Source organism: Moschus berezovskii, chromosome 14, assembly GCF_049115385.1.
Source record: "Moschus berezovskii isolate FMDL1 chromosome 14, NW_MosBer_1.0, whole genome shotgun sequence".
Taxonomy (NCBI): domain Eukaryota; kingdom Metazoa; phylum Chordata; class Mammalia; order Artiodactyla; family Moschidae; genus Moschus; species Moschus berezovskii.
Window position 1 is genome coordinate 39,659,548 of NC_142473.1, and position 24,810 is coordinate 39,684,357.

At 38.4% G+C, this 24,810-nt stretch overlaps 1 protein-coding gene across 3 annotated transcripts in view; it reads left to right on the forward strand.

The window, feature by feature from the left end:
* PIK3C2A (phosphatidylinositol-4-phosphate 3-kinase catalytic subunit type 2 alpha) overlaps positions 1–24,810 on the forward strand; it is a 115,755-nt gene that overhangs the window by 46,896 nt on the left and 44,049 nt on the right. For all 3 annotated transcript variants that reach the window (XM_055423276.2, XM_055423277.2, XM_088843053.1), the window contains exons 3-8: positions 2,283–2,386; positions 8,902–9,059; positions 11,278–11,398; positions 11,995–12,106; positions 13,277–13,356; positions 13,489–13,552. In XM_055423276.2, coding sequence (XP_055279251.2) covers positions 2,283–2,386; positions 8,902–9,059; positions 11,278–11,398; positions 11,995–12,106; positions 13,277–13,356; positions 13,489–13,552 — 639 coding nt within the window. The remainder of the gene's footprint in view (positions 1–2,282; positions 2,387–8,901; positions 9,060–11,277; positions 11,399–11,994; positions 12,107–13,276; positions 13,357–13,488; positions 13,553–24,810) is intronic.

The following is a 24,810-nucleotide window of genomic DNA, read 5'->3' on the forward strand; positions in this document are numbered from 1 at the left end:
AGATGAAGTGGCATTCCACTGGGCCTTAAAAAATTAATGTATCTTGGACTTGTGCTCTGAGGGAAAGTTAGGAGGAAGCTTTGAAGGCAAACAGCAAGGATTTAGAGGCAAGATAATTCAGTTTGTACTTTATAGGAACAGGATATGATTCAGGTTCACTTGGACATAATCTTCATTTGGGAAGTTCTGGGAAGTACAACTGGATTAGATTGTGGCAGACTTGGAGTGGCAAACCAGAGGCTTTGTTTAGAAATGAATTTTCTAACCTGCAGAAAATATTTATATATTCTCTAATCTTGTTTGTTATATCATCTCTTACATCTAAGTAGGATAGTATTTTGAATGCTAGAAAGTAAATTAAGTCTTTGTATAACAAAAAAAAGACAATTTTCTTTAAAACAACAAACATTTATTTTTGTTTGGCTGTGCTGGGTCTTCGGTGCTGTGTGGGCTTTTCTCTAATTGCAGGGAGTGGGGGCTACCCTCTAGTTGCAGTGCACAGACTTCTCATTGCAGTGGCTTCTCTCGTGGAGCATGGGCTCTAGGGCACGTGGGCTTCAGTAATTGTGGCTCCTGGGCTCTCAAGCACAGGCTCAATAGTTGTGGTGCATGGGCTTAGTTGCTCTCAGGCATGTGGGATCTTCCTGGACCAGGGATCGAGGAGGATTCTTTACCACTGAGTCACCAGGGAAGCCCGACATTTTCTAATTCTAATGAAACTTCTGTGTTTAAACCATATTGTTCCTCGGTAATAGAGTATTAGAAGTCTAGAAATATAAAAATCCATCCTTAGAGTAGTGCGATCTATTTGCTATAATATTTTTTTTTTGTAACACAAATGAACTTCCATAACTGGTACCTATGGGATTGATATCAGTATAATGGGGAAGTAGCATTTGTTTTAAAATCATCTTTCCCAGCATATTAATACTTCAAAGCAGTCAAGAACAAACTCTCTCCTAGTTAAAGGGATAAGCCTTAGTAATTCAAGAAAATACTGGAAAAACACTGAAAGTTCCACAGAAGTAAAAAATGGTGGCTTCAAGAACAGTTCCACATTCCACAGGGTTAAGCATTCTGGTGAGTGTAGACAGAGAGCTGTAAAGACATTTCTTTTTGCATTAAGAACTTTGGTGAAGAAGTCTACATCCTGGATTGTATTTTTAACTTCATTGAAATTCTGCTCTTCAGACTGCATAAGACAAAGTAGGAAGCAGGAGCTCCAGGATTTAAAGAGGCTTCAAAGAAGATCATAATTCTAGGTACAAATTTAAGAAGAGATTTAACTGTGCTAGTATTTTTGTAAGGACTTCTCATTGTTTTAGTTAGGACTTTGATTACACTGATTTTGAGTAGTCTGCCTTTATTTCTATCCATGAACTCTGTTATTTGTAGTAGCAGTTTTTCTAGAACTCCAGGCTGGTCACTTCACCATGTATATATCATATTATAGCAGAAAAGGCTCTGCCATGTTTTAAAAGAAGTAAATTAATAAAGGAATTGTTGCCCTGTATTTTCAGTTTAATTATCTGACGAAACCTTGTGTGCTATGGTTATTGAAATCCACCACAACTCTTGAAATTTATACACGGTGTTCTCCTTCACTCAATTTCAAGTTGAGAATGTTCCCATTCTAATTTAAAGGGAAATGTACATTTGAAATTTGTGCTAAATCAAGAATTTTTATGTAGTAAGTCAAAACACCTCTAAATGGACTCTACTGTTTGACTATGCTTGGGTAGTGAATTTTTGTCCTTAAATGTTTTTGATCAGAAATTTGATCACAGAAATTTTGGTCAGACATAAACTTAACTTTTGAAAGACTGTCAGGATGTTTGTACAAGTTTATTAACATAGAAAATGCCCACTCACTCCTGAAACTCATTCTTTATTAGAGGAGTCCCAGTTCCAAATGGGCTTGATCTCTTCCTTTTCATAAATCAGAGTGTAGTCCTTTAATTTCATTTAGCTGTTAACTTTCTGAAGTATTCATTTCTGAAAGATTTTGAATGGAAATATATTTAGCATTCCATTATTATTAACCAATATTAAATACAGCCTATTTCTACTTTCGAACAGTAAAATCAATGAACTTTAAGGTTTAGTTGGCATTGCTTTTATAGGGATAGAAATCCATACTTTAAAATTTTGTTACTGATATGATTTATTTAACCTCCATATTTTTGTACATATTTTCATAAAAATGTGTTTGTGCTATATTGCTATTTAACATTTTGGGGATCTTTTATTTTAAAATAAAACACTTTTTTTTTTCATTACAGAAAGACCCAAATGGGACCAGTACTTTGCCAACTGAAAGTTCTCTTCTACAAGAAATTGAAGTACAGAATGAGGAAGTAGCAGCTTTTTGTCAATCCATTACAAAGTAAGACATTTTTCTTTATAAATTAAAGGTTATTCTTATTAAATAAGTTTTAAAAATTTTACTTCAAAACCAGCTTAGTGCTAATAATTCTAAAATTTTAAAATATTTTCTGTCTGTCGCTAAAACATCAAGACAGTTAATTGGTATATTAACACAAGCTGCACTTGAACCTGTTAAGTTTCTGAGTATTTAGAAGGAAAAATTAAGGTCAGTCAGTAGACTTCTGATACTGTATTACTGAGGGAAAATATGGCTTAAATATAGAAGTTTCTTTATAATTCGAAAATGCCTTTTTTTTGTTTTGTATTTTGTTACAAGGAATCTTAATTTTGCTGTGAACTTCCTAGCATTCAAAATACTGTCCTATTTAGATGTAAAAGATGCTATAACAAGCAAGATTAGAGAAGCAAACGTATTTTCTGAAGGTTAGAAAATTGCCCTTCTGAAATGTTCTTTTAATCTTTTTTTTTTTCTTTTAATCTTAAATGTGTCCGGTGTTCTTAGTATATGAAGAAACTGAGACTTGGAGAAGTTACCTACTAAAGTTTACGTTACTCAGCTAGTCTGTAAGAGCCAGGTCTCCATTACCTCCGGTTCAGTATGTTTTCTTTCCTTATATTACTATATTAGTCAGCACTTCTGTTATGAGTGCAGGAAACCCATGTTAAACTAGCATAAATCAAGAAAGGTTATGTATTGATTCATAGACCTGTATAGTAGAAAGAGGGAGGATGGGGCAGAGCTCAGTGACAGCAAGATCCAGGAATTCACACTCTGTAGTTGATGCCTCCTCTCTTTGGACTTTGCTTCTTCCCTTTTCTCCCCCTGCCCTTTCACTATGCTTGTTTACTTCTATTACAGATGGGGTTTTGAAGCCACTGATAGCTTAGACTTGATATTCCAATGGTCTTGCTGGCAGAAAGGAAAGAGTCCTTTCAGCCAGCACCAGATAGAAAAATCCCACGGAAGGAAAGAGTGGACAACAAACATTGCAGCCAACAGGGTGAGATCTGTTATCAAAAGAAGGAAAAGTAGATCACTACTGGGAAATTTATTCTTTTTTTAAAATAAATTTTATTTTGTATTGGAGTATAGCCAATTAACAATGTTGTGGTAGTTTCAAATGAACAGCAAAGGGACTCTGCCATATATATATATTCTCCCCCAAACTCCCGTCCCATCCAGGATGCCACATAATATTGAGCAGAGTTCCATGGGCTGTATAGTAGGTCCTTGTTGGTTATCCATTTTAAATATAGCACTGTGTACATGTCCATCCCAAAGTCTATCCTTTCCTTTCAACCTTCCCTTCTGGCAACTATAAGCTCCTTCTCAGTCTGTAAGTCTGTTTCTGTTTTACATGTAAGTTCATTTGTATTGTTTCTTTTTAGATTCCAAATATAAAGGATGTCATATATTTCTCCTTTAACTTCACTCAGTATGATGCTCTCTGGGGTACATCCGTGTTGCTGCAAATGGTGTTATTTCATTCTTATTAATGGCTGAGTAATATTTCATTGTACCATATATTCTTTAGCCATTCCTCTGATGGACATTTAGGTTGCTTCTGAGAGATTTATTTTGAATCCAGTATTTTCCCAGTGTGGTTTAAGCAAAGCAGAGTTTGGAGTTCCTAAATTATTTTTGACTGTATTCATCATTTTTATTTTAAGGGACTTATTAAGCTAGACTTTCTAGACTATTGGTAATGTTTGATTACAGTTCTATCTTTCCTATGTATCACTTTCTAACCAGCATTCTTTTTCTTCAGACTATCTTAAGGGAGAAAGAAGAATATCAGTAGAGTCACTGTTTCTTTTCTGTGCAAAGGTTACTCTTAACTGGAGTTTTTAAACTCACATTTTTCAGTAGACATTTAAAATAGACATTCAGGTGACTTAGAATGCAAATTGCATGTATCAGAAATTACCTATGCCTTTATGCCACATATACATACCATTATGTGTGTGTGGTTAAGAATTTGGAAATAATCTTTTAATGGTTTGAAATTCATCTGATAAATGTTCATCCAGTTCCTTTAATTTTCTCTCCACACAAGCCCTATTAGACTGTGTTGAGTGACTGTTGCATTTAAGTTTTGCATGTTGAGAAATTAGGCTTTCTGTGATCTGCCTTTTTTTTCTGCATTTGAATCTTATTGTTATTTACATAAACTCTGCCACTAAGCTAAGATAATCTTTTTTATTTACATGCATATGCACACACACAAACACAAATGCCTTATGAATATTAAAACCTCAGATGAATTAGAGAGAATGCTATTTCTATTAGAGTGGGATTGTAACAAATATTTCACAGAAGTAAGAGGCAGAGGTGTTTTGAAGTCATATTCTAGAAAATTCTCTTTTCCCCTCTTGACCTTGGAGATTGGAGACAGATATCTCTTGAAGAAATTAATGGCACTTTCTATTTTTTCCAGTATGCAGATTTTACAAACAAGTATTTATACTCTTAGTTAACTCCTTATTTTTTTTGAAATCTCCTAAAATGCTTATTTTAATTCAGCTGTGATACTAGTGTAAGATTGTCATTATGGTATTTGTTTATAGTTAAGCCTACTGTAAATAGAATTTAGTGCCAGTTCTAGGCCTTGTTTTTTTGCTCCTGTGAAATTAGGGAGTTGGATTAGTGATCTCAAGGGTAGTTTTCAGTTTAAAGTTCTGTAAAATACTTTGATTTAGGACATTGCATTTTTTAAATTTTTATTTCTTGTTTTCTTGACTTTCACACTCATAATTGACAGAGCTTGCTGTATTTACTAGTTACTTAGGTCTCCAGAGAAAGTACTGAGAGGAATGTTAGATACCAGTGGAAATTTTTGCTGCTTCATTTCTGGTCTTCCAGGGCAAGACACAATGGCAACCCACTCCAGTACTCTTGCCTGGAGAATCCCATGGACGGAGGAGCCTGGTGGGCTGCAGTCCATGGGGTCGCTACGAGTCGGACACCACTGAGCGACTTCACTTTCACTTTGCACTTTCATGCATTGGAGAAGGAAATGGCAAGCCACTCCAGTACTCTTGCCTGGAGAATCCCAGGGATGGCAGAGCCTGGTGGGCTGCTGTCTATGAGGTCGCACAGAGTCAGACACGACTGAAGTGACTTAGCAGCAGGGCAAGACGAGTACTATACTTTACACTGAGTAGTCTTTAGTTTCCTTTCTTCATTTATCTATCTGATATTTATAATCTAAAAAGTGTCTTGAACCCAAGGAATCAAGGACTTCACCTCTGCATTTAGTTTTATTCTAAATAATGCTGACTCAACTTTCTTATCAAGTAATATCAATTCAATTGAAAACCCTCACTTTTACATTTACCTTTGAAAACCCTCATTTTTATGTGTTCTGTCTTTTTGATTTGGCTCTGTCTATATGTTACCTTAACTTGATAGCACATAGTATGAAATAAATCATAAAGGATTTTGGTATTTGCATAAAGATAATTAATTTCCTGAGCTATAGAGCCTCATTAAGCAAACAAAGCCATTGCTTTGGTGATGATAGGGAAATGGACCCTCAATATCCATTGGAAGGACTGATATTAAAGCTCCAATATGGTGACCACCTGATGCAAACAGCTGTTTCATTGGAGAAGACCCTGATGCTGGGAAAGATGAGGGCGGAGGAGAAGAGGGCAGCAGAGGATGAGATGGTTGGATGGCATCACCGACTCAGTGGACATGAGTTTAAGTAAACTCCAGGATATAGTGAAGAGCAGGAAAGCCTGGTGTGCTGCAGTCCATGGGGTTGCAAAGAGTTGGATACAATTTAGCGACTGAACGAGGGAAATGGATGCTTTAAAGAAAATGAAAATTAGTATAAAAAAATGCTTTTTGTAGGTAATTACTTAAGAACATCAAACTATAATGTGTGGTTTAGAGTGTTCATAAAATATTTTATCTATTATATATAAAGTGAAAATTTACTCAGCATTATCAGTTTACTAATTGATAATTGAACTGAACTGAATCTTCTTTTGTGTATTTAAAAGTTCAAACAGAACAAAAGAAACTACAACTTGAAGCAGTCTGTTACCATCTTAGTTTTTTCTCAGTTCTTTTTTTTTTTTTTAAGATTTATTTATTTCCGGGTCCTCATTGCTGCACTTGGGCTTTCTCTAGTTTCAGGTGGAGGCTGTTCTTTGTTGCTGCACGTGCGTAGGCTTCTCATCGCGTTGGCTTCTCTTGTTGTGGCGCACAGACTCTAGGGCATGCAGGCATCAGGCTTCAGTAGTTGGAGCACGTGGGCTCTATAGCTCAGGCTCAGTAGTTGTGGCACGTGAGCTTAGTTGCTCTGAGGCATGTGGGATCTTCCCAGATCAGGGACTAAACCCATGTCTTCTGCATTGCCAGGTGGATTCTTTACCTCTGGGCCACCAGGAAAGCCCTAAGTGCAACTTTTATCACTATAATTTTTGTTCAGTAAATTCTTGTTTTCTGAGTTATCAGGAATTTCTGATTTTTTTCTTTTAGCATCCTTAATGGTTTCTGAAAATTGAAGACTTCCTTGGATATAAAGTTTTTTTTTTTTTATCATTACATATATTAGTTAGCTATGGATTTGCTGTGAGTATCTTATTTCATATTGTAGGAAATGAGAATAACAAATATGTGAGAAAAAATAAAAATCTTAGGCTGGATCCTATGAAGGTTTGTCGTGTTGCAGGGGCACATGTTGCTTGACAACAAGCAAATATTTGAAGATAATGTGTCCACATCTAAAGGTGCATTTCCAATATCAATTTAAGTTTATTACTTTATGTTACCTTTTTTTTCAATTATATTTCTTTTTAATATTGGATTCTTTGTGGCACTTAAGATCACAGTGCAGAAACCAGATTTATTCATTCACTCATTCATTCATTCAGGATTTTTATAGCACTGACCATGATGCTAAAGCTGAAGCTCCAATACTTTGGCCGTGTCATGCGACGAGTTGACTCACTGGAAAAGATTCTGATGCTAGGAGGGATTGTGGGCAGGAGGAGAAGGGGATGACAGAGAATGAGATGGCTGGATAGCATCACCGACTTGATGGACATGAGTTTGAGTGAACTCCGGGAGTTGGTGATGGACAGGGAGGCCTGGCGTGCTGTGATTCATAGGGTCGCAAAGAGTCGGACACGACTGAGTGACTGAACTGAACTGAACTGATGTACTGAACACTATTCTGAATGTCGCTTAAAAACTAAATTTATATAATTCTCACAACAAACCCATGAAGTTAGTATTATCCCCAGTTTATAGAAGAGGAAACTGAAGCAACAGGTGATTTGTAACTTAAGATTATACAGCTGCTTCTGCTGCTAAGTCACTTTAGTCGTGTCCGACTCTGTGTGACCCCATAGACGGCAGCCCACCAGGCTCCCCCGTCCCTGGGATTCTCCAGGCAAGAACACTGGAGTGGGTTGCCATTTCCTTCTCCAGTGCATGAAAGTGAAAAGTGAAAGGAAAGTCGCTCAGTGGTGTCCGACTCGTAGCGCCCCATGGACTGCAGCCTACTAGGCTCCTCTGTCCATGGGATTTTCTGGGCAAGAGTACTGGAGTGGCTTGCCATTGCCTTTTCTGAAGATTATACAGCTAGTAAGTACTAAAATCAGGATTTCAAGTTGAGTAGACTGATTGTAGAAGCTGTGCATGAATATTTACACTTGTTGCCTCTTCAGAGCCTTTCTTATTGTCAACTCAGACTATTTTATTCTGTTCCAATCACTTGATTATTTTAATCTCTACATGGAAGTGAATAGATAAAACTTACTGCATTCATTCCATTTACAGCCCTATGAAAAGAAGATGTGAGGACTGGAACTTGTCCTCCAACTTCCGGAAGAAAGTCAGTTAAAGGAAGTCCACAAGTTTAAAAAGTCATCAAATCCTCCTTTGTCTTCTATCTGGAGATGAGCTGTACACCTGGCTTATATATTTAAACTATTTTGGTACTGTGAATACCAAGAATACGTCACAGACAATTTTTTGCCATTCCCTAAGTTTTAGTTTTATTCACTTTGAGGGAATAAAGCCCTCATAGCACAGTAAAAACCCATTGTCTATGTTTTTCTATCACGCTAAACAACCAAAATCAATATGTAAGAGAAAGGATGTCAGAAGAAAAGATTTTTAAAAGACAACAAATTTTCTATCCTTCTGGCAATTACAGTTTAGGGCTATCACCTATATCATGGTTCATTAAAAACATATCATTTTGTGAAATTGCACTGCTTAACAAATTCAGAAGCAGAGAAACTCATTTAATGTTGTGTATCCAGTGTGTGCTTGGTTAATGTTGATAGCATTATGTTGAAGTACTTAATCTCTTTTCCTGGATTCCTTTCATTTAAAAGCAGACAGGAGTCCATTCATTGCATTTCTCCTGAGCTGCTCTAGAATTGGACAAAAACACAGAACTGAATGGCTGTGAGCATGCAAAAGCCTTATTCAAGGCTCTCAAATACAGCTTTCAAAAGAGAATTTAATTTCTTCTTTTTTGTGGCTAGATTGAAGACCAACTTTCCATATACCAATCACTGCACAAATCGGGGCTATTTGTTAAGTCCAGTCACAGTGCAAAGAAACATATGTGGAGAAAATGCTAGCGTGAAGGTCTCCATTGAAATTGAAGGATTTCAGCTACCAGTTACCTTTACATGTGATGGTAGGTTCACAGTTCCCGAACCATCTTGTTTTGCTCTGATTAGGAAGAAAATGTTTAATATGTTAATGTTATTCTTTTAATAAAGTGACTCTTTTATCATTAGGTATTTTTTTTTAATGTGTGTGTGTGTGGTAAAATACTTAATATGCATTAGTTATCCTTTTCCAGAAATTGGCATTCATATGGATAGTTTTTTGGTATGGATTAGTGAGAAAGTTTACCTTTCTAACTACATATTTCTTTGAAAAGTGTTGAGTATCTTGGTTAATCAGTGGCTCTTGGCCAAAACCTGAAAGCATTATCTAGAAAGGCTAATTATGTTCTTACTCCTTATATTCTAAAAGAAGATTTATTCTTTTTAAGCATCCCTTAAATTTTGATTTAGGGAATCATTAAAGTATTCAGTAAGAATTAGTACTAAAACTGAAGAAAATAATGGTCCATAACTTCTTGATTGAAATAACCATTGATAAGCCTTGAGAGCAAGTGTTTTAATTTGTATCAAAGTTTTACTTGATATATCAAGATTTGATTCATTTAAAAAATATATCAAATGCCTATTGTTTGGCTCTATAAATGTGCATATTTATAATGTACATCTCTGTTAAGAAATGTAGCCATATTATGATAGAAGTGCTTTGTGTGTTTAAATGATAACTGTTACAATACATATAAATGTGTTCATTTGTATTAGATAGAAGTTTTATGGCCTTTTCTGTCAAGCTGTTGATTTTCATGAATTTTTAATATAGTCATTGTCTTCTAAAATAAGAGCTCTAAGTATAGAAATAGGTTACTTTAGTTGTAATGGTTTGTAATCTTGGTATCCAGCTATTGCCAAGTATGGTAATTAAATAATACGTCCTACTTGCTATATTTTTATTCTTTATTGGAAAATTTACCAGGCAAATGTCAGCTGCTTAAAATGGTGATTCTTTTTCCTTATAATTTGGTTTAAATAATTGCTTGCTGCTGCTGCTGCTGCTAAGTCACTTCAGTCGTGTCCGACTCTGTGTGACCCCATAGATGGAAGCCCACCAGGCTCCCCCTTCCCTGGGATTCTCCAGGCAAGAACACTGGAGTGGGTTGCCATTTCCTTCTCCAATGTGTGAAAGTGAAAAGTGAAACTGAAGTCGCTCAGTCATGTCCGACCCTTAGTGACCCCATGGACTGCAGCCTATCAGGCTCCTCCATCCATGGGATTTTCTAGGCAAGAGTACTGGAGTGGCTTGCCATTGCCTTCTCCGAATTGCTTGCTGCTGCTGCTGCTGCTGCTGCGTCACTTCAGTCGTGTCCGACTCTGTGTGACCCCACAGACAGAAGCCCACCAGGGTCCCCTGTCCCTGGGATTCTCCAGGCAAGAACACTGGAGTGGGTTGCCATTGCCTTCTCCAATGTGTGAAAGTGAAAAGTGAAAGTGAAGTCGCTCAGTCGTGTCCGACCCTTAGCGACCCCGTGGACTGCAGCCTACCAGGCTCCTCCATCCATGGGATTTTCTAGGCAAGAGTACTGGAGTGGCTTGTCATTGCGATACTGCTAAGTGTTATCCTCTTTGGAGGAGTTTGTAAAACAAAGGTGGCTTTCTTAGCTTAGATCTGCCCTGTCTAATACAATAACCACTAGCCACCTGTGGGATTACTTGAAATATGGCTAATATAAATTGAGATGTTCTAGAAAATCCCATGGATGGAGGAGCCTGCAGTCCATGGGGTCGCTAAGGGTCGGACACAACTGAACGACTTCACTTTCACACATTGGAGAAGGAAATGGCAACCTACTCCAGTGTTCTTGCCTGGAGAATTCCAGGGACAGGGGAGCCTGGTGGGCTTCCGTCTATGAGGTCACACAGTGTCGGACACGACTGAAGTGACTTAGCAGCAGCAGCAGCAGCATAAGTGTAAAATATATACTGGATTTCAAAGACTTAGTCTGAAAAGAGAATGTAAGATATCCTATTAGTAAATTTTAAATACCAGTTGCTATATATTGAAAGGACATTTTAAATATATTAGTTTAAATAAAACATATTATTGAAATTAGCTCCTTCTGTTTCTTTTTACTTTCTTCAATGTGATTACTAGAAAATTTTAAATTATATGTGTGAGCTGCATTATATTTCTCTTATATAGTGCTGTGTTAGACTGTGAGAAATAGTCTGAATAGATATATACTTAGAGTTAAATGAGTGAAATGAAAATAATGACTAACTGTTTTACAGTGGGTTCTACTGTAGAAATCATTATAATGCAAGCCCTTTGTTGGGTACATGATGACTTGAATCAAGTAGATGTTGGCAGCTATGTTTTGAAAGTTTGTGGTCAAGAGGAAGTGCTACAGAAGTAAGTTTTTTCATATAATTACTGAGCAACATTTTTGGAAATTTCATTTTAATGGGTTAGATTTTTAAAAATTCAAGTTAAATTTATAATCTAAAGCCACATTGGGTTCCATTGAATTGATTTATTGGGTCAATTAACTTATATTGAGATACGCATTATCTGACATGATCTTGCCCTTAAGAAGCTGATAGTCTTAGATGGGAAGAATGGTGGGTAATTGGTTGACAGATGAGTTTAATTTTTTTTCTTTCTGCAGAGAGGCAATAGTTACTTCATTAGCATGTAGTATTTCTTTAGCCACAGTGTTTCGCTGTGATTTCCTTTTGGTTGCCTGAAGATACCATTGTATGAATCTTTTTCTGAACCTACTAGAAATTCTCTGTCCCTGTTTTTTTCCCTTCTTTATCTTCATCTTCTTTCTTCTTTGCTTTAACTCTTCTCATGTAGATTTATTCCTCTATTTAAATGCTCATATTTGGTTTAAAAATCTTTATTTTGTCATCCTCTTCAATTTCTGATGCATGAACAATTTATATTTACTTTCTATTATTTCTGATTTGAAGAGAATAATGTTGATGAATAATATATTTTAACAGTAATCATTGTCTTGGAAGTCATGAACATATTCAAAACTGTCGAAAATGGGACACAGAGATTAAACTACAACTTTTGACCTTCAGCGCAATGTGTCAAAATCTGGCCCGAACAGTAAGTGTATACCCTATACTAAATTGCATTTGGTTGAATCTGAATAACTTTGTTTATCAGCCAGTTTGCAGTTTGTACCTTCTTTAAGAGATTTGGGTTTGACTGCGAGTGAGGAACTCTCTATCTACTTCCTATGGAAGCCTTTATAGCAGATGGGGGAAAACTTTGAATCATGGAGGTTTAGGTAGCATAATACTCAGAGCTGGAGGCATGTGTGAAAATCAAAGTTTTATAAGAGTTTGACTTGTAATAGTTTTACACAAGTTACACAATGAAAACATCAACATCAATCAAGGAGAGCTGAGGAAGAAAAATTTTGAATGCTAAATATGGTTTGGGGGAGAAAAAGATACATATTGACATTTGCACCAAACTGAGGAAAATATTTTTCACCACAGGAAAACTAATTCTCTGTTCTAAAGCTATAGTACTTTATTTTGAGGTTAAAGCAAAATAGAATAGAGAATTTAGGCCATTTTATTTCTTGATGAATTTTAATATGTAAAGAGAGATAATCTTTCTTCATTTGGTAGAATTGGGGAAGGAAAATATCTGTCATTTCTGTTCTTTTCTTTATTTTCCTCGGTTTTGCTCCTATGTCAGGTAGAGTTTATTTCACTTCGGTGAAAACTGTTTCACAAAATTCAGTACATTTTATCATATCATTAGTAACTTCTCATTTCAGTTTCCTAAGGAGCGATGTTCTTGAGTACTTTGCGTAGTAAGGGTTATGGTTGAAAAGACCAGAACCTCACTTATTGAGGGTGAGGTAGAAGGAAATTTGATTATCATTAGAAAACATAATGCAGAAATTCAGATGATCTCTTCTCATCTGATTCCCACCTCACCTTCATTTGGCTGTCAGCCATCTTTAAAAGTGTTTTCAGCTCTGCATTCTCTCTCTATAGAACAGAAGTGGTTTTCCTTTGAAAAATATTTACATATCAGAAGCTAGACTTCAAAGTATTTATGTTTTTTCCATTTAAAACAGGTTTTTTAGAAGACAGTCACTTTTCTGAGTCAATTATAAATATTTGAAGCCTCAGTTCTCAAAAATCACTTTCTTTTCAAGAGTTTATCATATGCTTAACCCTGTTTAACTTGGCAACAGAAAGACTAACTAATGGATTTCATTGTTTGATAAATGTTTGTCTGTATGTGTTTATTTAGGCAGAAGATGATGAAACACCTGTGGATTTAAACAAACACCTGCATCAAATAGAAAAACCTTATAAAGAAGTCATGACAAGGTGTGGCATCTAAAACATTAATTTCAGATTTTCAGACTTTACTTTTGGATGTGAATGCATTTATTTTGGTAAATAAAACAATCATTCTTGTATATAGTATCTTTCAGCCACAGTAACTGTTCTTCATTTTAGACATCCTGTTGAAGAACTTTTAGATTTATATCACAATCAAGTGGAGCTGGCTCTTCAAATTGAAGTAAGTTCTAATTCGTATTTTGGCATGATGGTTTAAAGATTCTTTTCTCTGTATTCTCTTAAATAGTAGTGTTGAAATTGGATTGAATATTTTAGAAGAACTATTTAAACTATATTCTTGATGTTGCTATTTGAGAACTTGTTTTCTGATCCAACGTATTAATAGAAATTTAGTGCTTGGGTTCAGTTCAGTTCATTTCAGTCGCTCAGTTGTGTCCGACTCTTTGTGACCCCATGAATCACAGCATGCCAGGCCTCCCTGTCCATCACCAACTCCCGGAGTTCACTCAAACTCATGTCCATCGAGTTGGTGATGCCATCCAGCCATCTCATCCTCTGTCGTCCCCTTTTCCTCCTGCCCCCAGTCCTTCCCAGCATTAGCGTCTTTCCAGTGAGTCAACTCTTCGCATGAGGTGGCCAGAGTATTGGAGTTTCAGCTTCAACATCAGTTAGTGCTTGGGTTACTTCAGCTTTATTACTAAGAGGAACCTTCAGTTCAATTCAGAAAGCATTTATTGAATGCTTGCTAGATGCTGGGGTTATGAAAATGAATGACCTGAGCCCCACCTACCAGGAACTTAAACAGAGACTTAAATAGAATTTCGATATAGTAAATGTAGAGTAAGGGAGGGTTTTTGAGAGATCAAACAAGGGCACTTTTCCAGTCAACTTGAGAGTTCAAGGAAGAGGCCTCTACGAAGGGATGTTGCCAAGTCTTAAATGGTATGAGTGAGCTAGAAAATAGCTGGAAAGGGCATGTGAACAAAAGTATATAGGTGTGAGACATATGGGGATGCTTACCTAATACAGAGTATGAAGTGAAGATTGAAAGATGACATTGGAGATAGGCCAATATAAATTACCACCCTGTAATTCAAGAAGGCTGACCGCCGAAGAATCGATGCTTTTGAACTGTGGTGTTGGAGAAGACTCTTGAGAGTCCCTTATACTGCAAGGAGATCCAACCAGTCCATTCTAGAGGAGATCAATCCTGGATGTTCATTGGAGGGACTGATGCTAAAGCTGAAACTGCAATACTTTGGCCACCTCATGCGACGAGTTGACTCACTGGAAAAGACTCTGATGCTGGGAAAGGTTGGGGGCGGGAGGAGAAGGGGACGACGGAGAATGAGATGGCTGGATGGCATCACTGACTCTGTGGACATGAGTTTGAGTGAACTCCGGGAGTTGGTGATGGACAGGGAGGCCTGGCGTGCTGTGATTCATGGGGTCGCGGAGAGTCAGACACGACTGAGCGACTGAACTGAACTGAACTGAACTGAATTCATATTATGTTTTACTTTATTCTCCAGATCAGGGGGCCGTGTACAGTCCACTTCCAATTCTTGTAAATAAAAATTTGGCGGGGGCACAGCCACATCCATTTGTTTACATGTTTTCTATGACTGCATCTGTGCTCTAATACTAAAGTTGAGTAGTTGGGACAGAGACCATATGCCCTGCAAAGCCTAAACACGTTACTATTTTCATTTTATACGAAATGTTTGCTGGCTCCTTCTGTAATCATTTAAGGTGTTATTTAAGGTGTTTTACGGAGAAGGCAACGGCAAGCCACTCCAGTACTCTTGCCTAGAAAATCCCATGGACGGAGGAGCCTGGTAGGCTGCAGTCCATGCGGTCGCTACGAGTCAGACATGACTGAGCGACTTCACTTTCCCTTTTCACTTTCACACATTGGAGAAGGAAATGGCAACCGACTCCAGTGTTCTTGCCTGGAGAATCCCAGGGACGGGGGAGCCTGATGGGCTGCCTTCTATGGGGTCACACAGAGTCGGACACGACTGAAGTGACTTAGCAGCAGCAGCAGCAGCAGCAAGGTGTTTTAAGCTGAGGGTAGGAAGTGGAGTGGGATAGAGTGGTTGACTTCTTTAATCTTGAACTTTGAAGTCCCTCTGCCTAAACGAAGTTAAATTTAGGATTGCCAAGATTGGTCTCAGGGATACTACTTAGGCAAGACTTTTTATAGTGGTCTAGGTAAAAGACAGGCTTCCTTGGTGGCTCAGTGGTAAAGAGTCCACCTGCCAAAGCAGGAGATGTAGATTCAGTTCCTGGGTCAGGAAGATCCCCTGGAGAAGGACATGGCAACCCACTCCAGTATTCTTGCCTGAGACATCCTATGGACAGAGGAGCCTGGTGGGCTATAGTCTGTGGGGTCACACATGAGTCAGACACGACTTAGCGACTAAACAACAACAGGAGGTAATATATATTGAGTGTGGTGACAGGGAAGAGAAGGGACTGATTAACGATATTTAGGAGATACAATTGGTTAGATTTTGATAGATAAGTGAAGAAGAAATAGTGTAGGATGACTTCCAGATTTCTAGCTACTAGTATATATTTTTTATCAGTATATAATTACGTCAATTTATTTAATAGATATTTACTGAATTCTCTCTCAAGTCACTGTTACAGGTGTTGAGCATATAACAGTGGACAAAAGAAACTGTAATCCTGCCCTTTAAAGAATTTACATTCTAGTTAGAGGAAACAGAAGTTTAATAATAAACTGGAAAGCTTTATTAGAGAAAATAAAGGGGGAGGGTAATGTTGCAATTTCAAATAAGATAATCAGAGAAGGGCTCATTGAGAAAATAAATTTGAGTAAATTACCAGAGAAGAGAGGAAGAAACTACCTGGTTATCTGGGAAAGGGGTATGCCTGGTCTATATAGGAGGTCTGCCAGGCTAGACTAGAATGAGGAGGGGGTAAGAGTAGAAACAAATCAATGAGGAGAGAGAATGATGGCTTAGACCAGAGTGATAGTAGAAGTGCTAGGAAGATTTACCAATAGATTGGATGTGGAACATGAGAGAGGAAGAGATGCGTAACTTCAGTATTTTCTACCTGAGCACGTTGAAGTTTGGAGTTGCCTTTAGTGAGAGGTAGAAAACTGAGAGAGCAGGTTTATGGGGAAGAGCTGAACTCGGTTTGGACACTGTGTTTGAGATGACTGTTATTCATCCAAATAGTGATATTGAATAGATGGATGGATATGAATCTGGAATTTAATGTAGGAGATCCAGGCTGGCGATAATAAACTGGGGAATCATCAGAATATAAATATTTTGCAGCCCTAAAACTGGATGAGATCACCAAGAAAGCCATTGCAGATAGAGCAAAAAAAGCTTAAGGACAGAGCCATGGGTGTATCTTCCATCTTAGAAGAAAACAAGACGTCCACATTCCTCTGTAGCAGCCAACCAATTTAGCAAACCTCTTGAAAGTTAATCTCCTTACACTCCCTTCTTTTTTCTCCTGTAAATTACACTTCCTCTCTTCTCATTTTCTTGTGTACCCACTCCAGTCAAGCTTTCATTCTCAACAGTTCTCTGAAACTGCACTTAAGATCATCAAGGACTTCAAGGGTCACAGTTCCAGTAATAAGTTCTTAGTCTTTCTTTTTCTCTACTTTTCTATAGTATTAGAGTTGATTGTTTCTTCCTTCTTGAAATACTCATATGGCTTCTGGGATATCACATTCTTGGTTCTCCTACTTCCAGTGTCTGCTCTGTTTTCACTCATACTTTTGGCTTTGGAGCTCCGTGTGATCTCCTTATCTTCCTGACCTCTAAACATTAGAATGCCTGGGGTGCTCAGTTCTAGAACTTATTTTCTTCTCTCTGTATTCCCACTGTAGGTGATCTTTTTTAATCTCGTCTCTAAATACCCTAGGGACTTCCCTAGTGGCTCAGATGTAAAGAATTCCACCTCAGTTGAGTCACTTAGTTGTGTCCGACTCTTTGCGACCCCATGAATCACAGCACGCCAGGCCTCTCTGTCCATCACCAACTCCCAGAGTTTACCCAAACTCACATCCATCGAGTCAGTGATGCCATCCAGCCATCTCATCCTCTGTTGTCCCCTTCTCCTCCTGCCCCCAATCCCTCCCAGCATCAGGGTCTTTTCCAATGAGTCAACTCGTTGCATGATGTGGCCAAAGTATTGGAACTTCAGCTTCAGCATCAGTCCTTCCAATGAACACCCAGGACTGATCTCCTTTAGGATGGACTGGTTGGATCTCCTTGCAGTCCAAGGGACTCTCAAGAGTCTTCTCCAACACCACCGTTCAAAAGCATCAATTCTTCAGCTCTCAGCTTTCTTCACAGTCCAACTCTCACATCCATACATGACCACTGGAAAAACGATAGCCTTGACTAGATGGACCTTTGTTGGCAAAGTAATGTCTCTGCTTTTTAATATACTATCTAGGTTGGTCATAACTTTCCTTCCAAGGAGTAAGCGTCTTTTAATTTCCTGGCTGCAGTCAGCATCTGCAGTGATTTTGGAGCCCAAAAAAGTTGGACAGTTTCCACTGTTTCCCCGTCTATTTCCCATGAAGTGTTGGGACCAGATGCCATGATCTTAGTTTTCTGAATGTTGAGCTTTAAGCCATCTTTTTCACTCTTCTCTTTCACTCTCATCAAGAGACTCTTTAGTTCCTCTTCACTTTCTGCCATAAGGGTGGTGTCATCTGCATATCTGAGGTTATTGATATTTCTCCCAGCAATCTTGATTCCATCTTGTGCTTCTTCCAGCCCAGCGTTCCTCATGATGTACTCTTCATATAAGTTAAATAAGCAGGTTGACAATATACAGCCTTGACGTACTCCTTTTCCTATTTGGAACCAGTCTGTTGTTCCATGTCCAGTTCTAACTGTTTCTTCCTGACCTGCATACATGTTTCTCAAGAGACAGGTCAGGTGTTCTGGTATTCCCATCTCTTTCAGAATTTTCCACAGTTTATTGTGATCCACACAGTCAAAGGCTTTGGCATAATCAATAAAGCAGAAATAGATGTTTTTCTGGAACTCTCTTGCTTTTTCAGTGATCCAGCAGATGTTGGCAATTTGATCTCTGGTTCCTCTGCCTTTTCTAAAACCAACTTGAACATCTGGAAGTTCACTCTTCACGTATTGCTGAAGCCTGGCTTGGAGAATTTTGAGCATGACTTTACTAATGGCAACCCACTCCAGTATTCTTGCTTGGAAAATCCCATGGATGGAGAAGCCTGGTAGGCTACAGTCCACTTGGTCGCAAAGAGTCAAACATGACTGAGCGACTTCACTTTTACTAATGTGTGAGATTGCCGGGGTCCAGCCTCGGCAGGGTCAAGGAATATCCTCAGGAAGAGTGGCGTCGGCGAGAAAAGAAAGAAAAAAAAGCGAGTGGAGTCTTGGTTGAGTGCAGAAACAAGACTGCTTTATTTTTTACATCAGTGCTTATATACCCTAAAACTGGCAATACGAAAAAGGGAGAACGGATTGTCTTGATACACTTGTGCCAGGAATGCAGTCATAGACCATCTTCTAGAACAGTCAGCACCTTCACGCATAACTCTCAAACAATGGGCTTTTAAGACATCAAGGTCACAAGGCATGAGAAAATGGCTTTATCTGTGTAGCAGTTAGTCAACTGTAAAAACTATTAGCAAGCCTTATCTTAGGAGTCTCAGTTCTCCGCAAACTTTGTGACTTCCTAGGTAGCATGGTATCTGTTTTTGAGCTTTACCCCCATACATCTGCAGAAACAATTTTTTACACTAATACTATATGCTTATTCATTTTGCTATAAACCTTTATCTCTATGTTTTCCTTTAGTGTACTCCCAGGCACACCATGGACAGGGGGTAGGGAGACATTTCAGCAAGCACTGGTATGTGACCTTGAAGGCCAGGAGTCTCATGAGCTCCTTCAGATATCACTTTAAGGGGCCCTTCTAAACTCATGAAAGGCTTTGTATCTATTTTGCTTGTGAAATGTTTAGGCCTTTTGTTAGCAGACTTAGTTTTATGCCTGGGCGCTTTGTGCAGTCCTGAGCATTCCAAATTCTAAATTGACAATTATAACCCCAACAGGGCCAGAAGGATTAGGATGTTCTGTGTAAAAATGTTTTCTTCATTCCTGGCCTGTTTATAGGGCCCATACACCCTCAGGGACCGTATTACTACCATGCAAAGGCTTCAAGGGGGATATTTGAGCAGGAGTCAGAAGAATTCTTAGAAAGCACAGAGGACTACCAAGCATCAGAAGAAGAAAAGACGGAGGCCCGGGAGTAGATGATGGGGCGGCCCCGAGAAATCCCCGGAGGTCTGGACGGCCTTGCATGCCAGCTCCTCAAGCCAAGACCTTGTCATGGGTGGGGTCTCTCATGCCGGCTCCCGACGTGAGATGAGTGCAATTGTGTGGTAGTTTGAGCATTCTTTGGCATTGCCTTTCTTTGGGATTGGAATGAAAAAGCACCGAACATTTCCAGTCCTGTGGCCACTGCTGAGTTTTCCAAATTTGCTGGCGTATTGAGTGCAGCACTTTCACAGCATCATCTTTCAGGATTACCCTAGGGGCTTCCCTAGTGGCTCAGATGTAAAGAATCCACCTAGAATGCAGGAGACCTGGGTTTGATCCCTGGGTTGAGAAGATCTCTTGGAGGAAGGACTGACTACCCTCTCCAGTATTCTTGCCCTGAGAATCCCATGGACAGAGGAGCCTGGCGGGCTACAGTCCATGAGGTCGAAAAGAGTCAGACATGACTGAGCAACTAACACTTAAATACCCTACCTATGTTGATCATCACTTCCGATTCAGATGTCTGATACTTAACTTTTTATATAAATGTCTAATATCTCAAATTTAAGATGTATAAAACCGTGTTTTTATGCTACCCTTTATATCTACTCGTCAATCTGCCCCTTAATAAAATGGCAACTCTGTCCTTCCATTTGCTCAGGCCAAAACTTTGGAGTCATTTTTGATTTCTCAAGAAAAAGATATTTCACATCTCACATGCAGTTCCGTTTCTGTCATCACATGCAGTTCCATTTCTGTCGACTTTACCTCAGAAATACATTCAGAATGTGACAATTCTCCAGCACCAGAGCTATGCTGCTAAGTCACTTCAGTCGTGTCCGACTCTGTGTGACCCCATAGACAGAAGCCCACCAGGCTCCCCTGTCCCTGGGATCCTCCAGGCAAGAACACTGGAGTGGGTTGCCATTTCCTTCTCCGATGTAGCAGTTGCCTACTGGTCTTCCAGATTCTAACTGTCCGTCTATAGCCTGTCTTCAATAGGCAATCAAAATTATATTTTAAAAACGAATCACTAAATGCAGTGTGGTATCCTGGATTGTATCATGGAAGAGGAAAAATACATTTGGAAACACTGGTAAAATCTGAATAAAGTCTGCAGTTTAGGTATAATAATATAGTGAGTGTTAATGTCTTAGTTTTGACAAATTTAACACGGTTATACAAGAAGTTACTTAACCAGTTTCCTTTAATGTTGAATGAGAACTCTCTCTACTATTCTTGTAAATCTAAAATTGTTCCAAAATAAAAAAATTAGTTTTAAAAATCAATATAAGCACAGAAAGCAAATGTAAAATGAGAGAAAATCAAAGCCCAAAAGTGGTTTTTTGTAAAGATTAATCAAATTTATAAACCCTTAAGAATATTAAATCATGCCACTATTTTGTTTAATATCCTATTTACCATCTCAGTGAAATTTGAATCCTTAATTATGACTTCAGAGCCCTTATATTTTATTTGTCTGCACCAGATCTTCGTTGAAGCATATTGCATGTTTTTTAGTTGAGGCAGGCAGGATCTAGTTCCCTCGCAGGAAATGAACCTAGACCCCCTGCATCCCTGCATTGGAGCGTGATGTCTTAGCCGCTGGACCACCAGGGAAGTCCCTTCTACCCCTTTTCTTCCTTTGTTCTAGTTGACCTGCAGGTATGCTTCCCAGCTGGGACCCTCGTACTTGTTCCTTCTTCTTTTAATGCTCTTTCTCCAGATACTTGGGTAACTTACTCTTTCAGTTCCTTAGGGTCTGTGCTCTAATGTCTAATCAGAGAGCTCTTCACTGACCATCTAATTGAAATAGCGACTCTCTCTCATATCTATTCCCCATATTTTGTATAGCTTTATTGAGATACAATTTATGGATCATAAAATTTATCCATTTAATGTGTACAATTCAATGATTATTTTAGCAAATGAATAGAGTTGTATAATTGTCATTACAGTGGAGTTTTAGAACATAAGTTTCCATGTTCTACTTCCCACTCATTCTCCCATTCCCATCCTCAGCCACAGACTACTGCTAATCTGGTTCCTGTCTCAATAGATTTGCTTTTAATGGAGATTTCCTGTAAATGGAGTCATACCCTATGTAATCCTTTATATCTGATTTCTTTTATGTATCATAGTGTTATTTTTTTAATTGGAGGATAATTGCTTTGTAATGTTGTGTTAGTTTCTGCTGTACAACAGTGTGAATCAGCTGAATGTGTACATATATCCTCTTCCTCATGAGCCTCCTTCCCCCTTCCATCTTACCCATCTAGGTCATCACGGAGCACCGAGCTGAACTCCGTGTTATACAGCAGCTTCCCACTAGCTAACTGTTTTATACATACCATACTGTCTTAAGCTTTGTTCGTGTCAAGCTTTGTTCGTGTAGTGTGTATCCTTTGTTTTGTTTTGTTTTATTGCTGAATCCTTCTCTTGTTTGGCTATACCATGTTTTATTTATCTAGTCACCCAGTAACTGACATTTTTAACTGTACTTTTTGCTTTTATTTTTTAAAACTGTTTATTTAATTTTTGGTTCCTTTACTTGGACTTTCTCTAGTTGTGGTGAGTGGGGGCTACTCTCCAGTTCTGGTGCTTGGGCTTCTCATTGCAGTGGCTTCTCTTGTTTTGCTGTACAGGATCTAGGCAATCTAGGCACACGGGCTTCAGTAGCTGTGGCACACTGGCTAAGTTGCTCTGCAGCATATGGAATCTTCCCAGACCAGGAAGATGAACTCATGTCCCTTGTGTTGGCAGGCAGATTCTTATCCACTGTACTACCAGGGAAGTTCCCTATTTGCAGTTTTTTATTATTATGAATAATGCTGCTATAAATATTCATGTGTAAGTCTATGTTGATGTATGTCTTAATCTCTTTTTAGGCAGGTTTATTTGAGGAAGTTGCAAAAATTTTGATTTCTCCTGGTCTTAAGTTTTCTAGGGATAAGATGTTAATTTATTTCACGAAAATGAAGCTAGATGTTTTGAGGTAGGGAATAATGGTTTAGCTTCATACTCTAAGGGAAATAGGAAATAGAACTGACCAAGGGCTTGTAAAAGAAATGTTAAGTGGCATGCAGATGCCTGCTGAAATCGGGGATGATTGGATCTTTAGGATTATGAGCTATTTTGTAGATGTACATGCTGCCTGGTAGAAGAAGTAGAAAAGTCTCTGAGCTCGGAGAATAGATTTGGTCAGAATGAGTGTGTGTGGGCTCGAAACAAAGGAGACTGTGATCAGAATATGATATTATTGTTAAGATTCTAATAGGGCACACAGTTTAGGGGTTGAAAATGTTGTGAATTTGCCACATGAACAGTTAACTGAGGCTTCTTTAGGGTATAGGATAGAAAGTCAGATAAATGTCCAGAGCAAAAATAAGGCAGATAGTAGAGGAAATAACCACTTGCCAGTAGCAAGGCAGACCAGTCAGTCAGGGGCCAAGTCAGGCAACAGAAACTATAGTAGTTTTTTGAACAGGGAAACTTAAAGAATTGTTAATTAGTGAAAGATAGTTAATTACTATAAGGGATAAAAGAGGGCTAAAGCAGGAGTTGGATATTAATGCCAAATCTGGCCAGTAACCCAGTTTTGTAAATAAAGTTATATTGGAACACAGCCATGCTCATTAATTTATATATTAGAAAGTGAAAGTGAAGTCGCTCAGTTGTGTCCGACTCTTTGCGACCCTGTGGACTGTAGCCTACCAGGCTCCTCAGTCCATGGGATTTTCCAGGCAAGAATACTGGAGTGAGTTGCCATTTTCTTCTTCAGGAGATCTTCCCGACCCAGGGATTGAACCCAGGTCTCCCTTATTGTAGGCAGATGCTTTACCGTCTGAGCCACCAGGGCCTCAATTTATTTATTAGCTATGTCTATTTTCATGCAGAGTTGAATTGTGACAGACTCTTTGGCCTACAAAACCTAAAACGTTTGCTCTCAGGTCTTAAAACAGTGCCTGCCTTGCTCTAAGAGGTCCAGAAGTAACAGGAGCCAGGTGCAAAGAATCAGTCATCAAGTACAGGTTGAGGAATGGTGGATAGTGAAGGAACTTTGAGGATTTATGATAGAGCCTCTTCCCCAACCCCAGGCTGAAATTCAGCCTCTTTGAAGTGGGTATGGCTCTGTTGCCTATGGCAAAGAAATTTGTTAGTGCTGTCAGATGGGAAAAGCGTGGCCTGAGGGTGCAGCTGGAGCTGATCTTTGAGGACCACTGGGCTTCCATACTGAATTTTAAAACAGAGGGCTGGAACCTTGATGAAAATATCTTCCTGCTGCTCTTCCCTATGAGTATCCTTTCACTGCTCTCTAGTCACAACACCTAACATTGTGCTAGCTGGCAAGGAGGATTGTTTATAAGGTCTAGTTCTAGAATTACAGAGTAGAGCAAAGGGTAGATTTGGAATTGGCCCACAATAAATTGATAACTGCCACATAAAAATGATGGAGAATAGTATAGGAGAATGACATGAGCCTCAGAGGTTTTTGCATGAAAGTGGAAGAATAAAAGAAAGCAGAAACACGAGTAAGCAAAAATGGAAGCCTTCAGGATCTGAGGACTGCAAGGTAATTAGGTGTTTGAGAAAATGAGGTGGTTTCATTTAAGCATGCACACAAAGAGAACATTTGCTGTAGCCAAACCTCAAAGCTGGAAAATTTAAAAATTTTAAGGGATTGTACAGTACTGAATTTCAATCCTTTCTAGCAGTACTTGGCATTTAAGTTTGGCATAAATATTTTATGAATTAATTCATTATATAAAAATGTTTCTTAATGAGATGTACTTTAAAACAATGATGGGGTAGTGGAGAAGGATTTTTAAATCATCCTCATCAGGTAAATTATTTTATAATGTATTTGTACATGTATAATAGTACTTTTGATTCACGGTAAAATGGACTGTGGTTGAATAGTAAGGAAGGATTGTGCTCACAAGTGTTTTCATCAGATAAAACTTCGAAAGTGCATGTTGTATAGATATAAACGTTGCTGAAAAGTTGACTCACTTTTAGTAACTGTTGCCCAGTGTTATTAATTTGTGATCAATCTCATTAGAGCTTGGTCACAAATTAATTGGTCTCTGTGTGTGGTTTGTTTTCTTTTTTTTGGTCTCTGTTTTTTTTTTTTTGGTCTCTGGTTTTTGATACCAAAATTTTGCAGAAGAGC